At 25.6% G+C, this 3,792-nt stretch overlaps 1 protein-coding gene across 1 annotated transcript; it reads left to right on the plus strand.

Moving 5' to 3' along the window:
• Positions 1–728: 728 nt before the first annotated feature.
• On the plus strand, positions 729–1,476 carry LOC100526852 (putative calcium-binding protein). The gene has a single exon (NM_001248088.2). It carries the CDS (start codon positions 800–802, stop codon positions 1,223–1,225), a length of 426 nt encoding a protein of 141 aa, NP_001235017.2. The 5' UTR covers positions 729–799; the 3' UTR covers positions 1,226–1,476.
• The last annotated feature ends 2,316 nt before the right edge of the window (positions 1,477–3,792 follow it).

Below are 3,792 nucleotides of genomic sequence, written 5' to 3' on the forward strand. Positions count from 1 at the left end.
CCCATTTTTATCTTCTGAAAATTGGTTTCCGAAAATACTTCTTGGAATGTTTAAATTTTAACACTCTTGGAAAGTACTTTCTGAAATGTAAATTTTTTAACACTACTGTTTTTTTCTTAACAAATTTGACATAAAGCGTAGAAAATAAACACAGCTACAAACATCCCTTCGTGAATTATATTTAAATTCCGCGGTTAATATATAAATAAATAAATTTAATATGTACTAACATTTAACATGCATGATGCAAGGCTAGCTGCTGGCTTGCATTTGTCACGAGAAAACGATATCTAAAAAAGTTTTAGAATTTATTACGCAACATGTTTTTTAAGTTTATTTTTCATGTATTATTAGTATAAATATTTTTACACTCAATCAATTATAAATTTTTGTTTTAGATATGAAATTAAAATAGTTATTCTAAAATTTAGTAAATTTTTCACAAAAAAATTATAAGCAACAAATTTTCACTAAGGTGAAAGAAAATTTATATCATTAATACATTCTAATATATTTTTATTAAGTGTAGGTGCGCCGTGCGCAGCAGCTCATAATTGACTTGTATTTATACACGGTAAAGCGGTACTAACACGGGTAAGCAATACCATTCGTGCTTCTCATCTAACGCTGTCTTGCCCTTTTCCTTTCTCCTTCGCATCGTGAACTTTCCGATGCCATTTACATATGCCAAACACAAGATATAAAAACACCACCCCCTACAATATGTTACACACAATTAATTTTGTGCATAACAATTTCACAAGTGCTATTTTCAGTACATTTTCTTAGTTGTGATAATATGAGAGTGAGCGCAGAGTTTGAGCGTGTTCTCAAGTATTTCGATGAAGATGGGGATGGTAAGATTTCCCCATCTGAGCTTAGGAACCGGCTATGCATGATGGGTGGTGAGTTATTGTTCAAAGACGCTGAAAAGTTGATTGAGGAATTGGATTCTGACGGTGATGGGTTTTTGAGTTTGGAAGATTTTGTGAAGATAATGGAGGCAGCAGGGGAAGATGAGAAGTTGAAGGATTTGGCGGAAGCTTTTGAGATGTACCATGACACTGAAATGCTTGGGTTTATTACACCCAAAAGCTTGCAAAGGATGCTGAATAGGTTGGGAGAATCAAAATCCATGGAGCAATGCAGAGCAATGATTGGCCATTTTGATTTGAATGGAGATGGCGTGCTTAGCTTTGATGAATTTGGAGTGATGATGCAGTGATGATTTCTTTTTATCTTTATTTGATTTATTTGGGGATGGGGGTAGGATTTAATTCATTTGTTGTACATATTTTTAGTCACTGCTTTCATTGTGTTAGGCTTTTGTAAGACTCAGTAAGACTGATTTGCTGAGCTTTATAAGCTTCTTGTATTATTTGGGCACGATCAGATATTCTCTGCTACTTTTCATTTGTAATCCTGATTTTTAGATATTTACACTATATAAACATCTATTTTTTTCTTACAGAACTATATAAATATCTTATGAACACTTTTTTATTTTTTATTTTCTCTTATTACATCAAATAACTAATTATATTAATCATTTATCTCTTCTTTTTTCTTTTCTCTTTCTAGATGTTTACACTATGTAAACAACCAATTTAGTTAGGATAAATTATAAAATCACAAAAGTAGAAAAATAAAACTTTTAATTACAAGCCACTAAAAAATAATTTTTTTTACCAAACACGTACGATTAATTAAATAGATTAATCAAAATTTTCAACTAGGAAAAACAATTAGAAACTAGTTAAGAGAGAATACTTTTAAATAGGGATGTAAGTTATTTGTGAATTCTTTTGGACTCACTTCGTTAATCAATTAAATAAGTAAATCTAAACTTAAAATTAGGTTTGATTATTTAAATAAGTCGAATTCAAGCTTTATAAGTTTGACATTAATGATTCCTGAATGGTTCATAATATTTTGGAGTCCTTGATGTCAAACTTTTAAATTTTGGATTTAACTTATATCAACAATATTCTGTATATGTTATTTACAATTAATTCTAGTGGTCTCATCTATCTTTGAACTAAACTTTTGACAAATCTTATGTGAAGTTTGGTAAGTATATTAGTGAATTCAATTTTGTAGTCAATAATTATATATGATACTTTTAATTTACTAATTATTAAAATGTAATAGTCTACATTTTTTTAATTCAACATATTACATGTTAAGCACATTTTTTATATTAGTAAGTAGACAATGATCTAGTATTCAAATAATTTTAAATGCTGTATTAAAGTTAAAAATTTATTTAAGACTAGTTTGATAAAAGCAAAAATAAAAAAGTTATAAATGGACTATACAAGTCAAACTCAAGCTTAATGAATGCATCATATTAAAAGATACTACATATAAATTGTTCCTCTCTGCCCACAAATACATTCTTTCTACTCATGTTTACAGAATATTTTTTTATCTTTATGTGTGTCTTGGAAGAAGGAAGAAGGGAGACAAATCAATTTACTCCATTGGTTGTTGTGTTAAAGATTTAAGACTATCAAAGCCAAGTTATGAATGAACTTTGTGATTTTCCATCAAATGAATGATATTTTTCCTGTTTGTTCAAATGGCAATTTATTTTCTATTGCTAGATCTAGGGCCTTAAGTTAGGGTGGGACAATCAATTTAAAAAATAAAAACTAATAATTATTATTATGAAAAGAGTGAAACATTAGGGATAGGTGGTTTAAATATACAAAATTAGAGGGGACAAAATATACATATCCACTATATTTATATGTACTTCTTTTTTTAAAAAAAAAATAAGGGGTGAAAATGCACCCCGTCTTTGTAATGTGACTGGCTAAAGGAGCATGTCCAACTTTCTAAGCATTTTTATCCATCATTACAAAAAAAAATATATTACCTTTTTAATTTATTATTTCTTTTTATTGTTTGGAAATGAAAATAAACTTTTACTATACATTTAAAAATTTGGAAGCAAATGAATATAAAAAGTATTAAATGACGCACTTAAATTTAATCATTATAAAATTATCATTGTTTACTTAACATAATATTTAATGTTCAAAAAATTTAAAATATTGTTAACAATAACTATTTTTATTTTATTTAAAATTATAATAAAAAACTTATAAATTAAAAAGTCTCTTTATCTTTTTCATATTTTCATTTAAATTTCAAATGACATCATTTTTCTATTTGATAGTTTTTTTTTCTTCTAATTTTCTTAAATGTATGAATACTGTAAAATAAGAAAAATCATTTCTTAATTTTAAATGATATCATTTTTCTATTTTCTTAAATAACATCTATATCAGCCCTTAAAAATTATCATTTAGCCTAATCTATTTTTTTTTTGCTGGGATTAACCTAATCATTTACTATACGTAAAAATTTAAAATATTATGTAATCATATATTTTATACTTTAAAATAATACAATAATATAATTAAAATTTACTAAACATTTAAGAAAATATTTGAATAATAATTAAATGATTAAATTCCCTTAAGTATTATTTAATGCTACAATTTAAATAAATTGACACAAATAAGAAGCAAACATTTTGGAAAAAAATATTAATACAATTAATGTTGATGTTCTCAATTTTTTCCAATAATTAATACATTTAATTATTGAAAGATAGTTTTTAAATAAAATATAACGTCTCAGAAATCTAAATAATAATTTTTGAAATTAATAAATAAATTAATTTTTATGAAAATAATTGAATATGAAATAAATGATTAAATTATCTTAACTTACATAATTTACATACTATAGATATCATTGAATTAAACGCTACTAATTTAA

Source organism: Glycine max, chromosome 4 (assembly GCF_000004515.6).
Source record: "Glycine max cultivar Williams 82 chromosome 4, Glycine_max_v4.0, whole genome shotgun sequence".
NCBI classification, from domain to species: domain Eukaryota; kingdom Viridiplantae; phylum Streptophyta; class Magnoliopsida; order Fabales; family Fabaceae; genus Glycine; species Glycine max.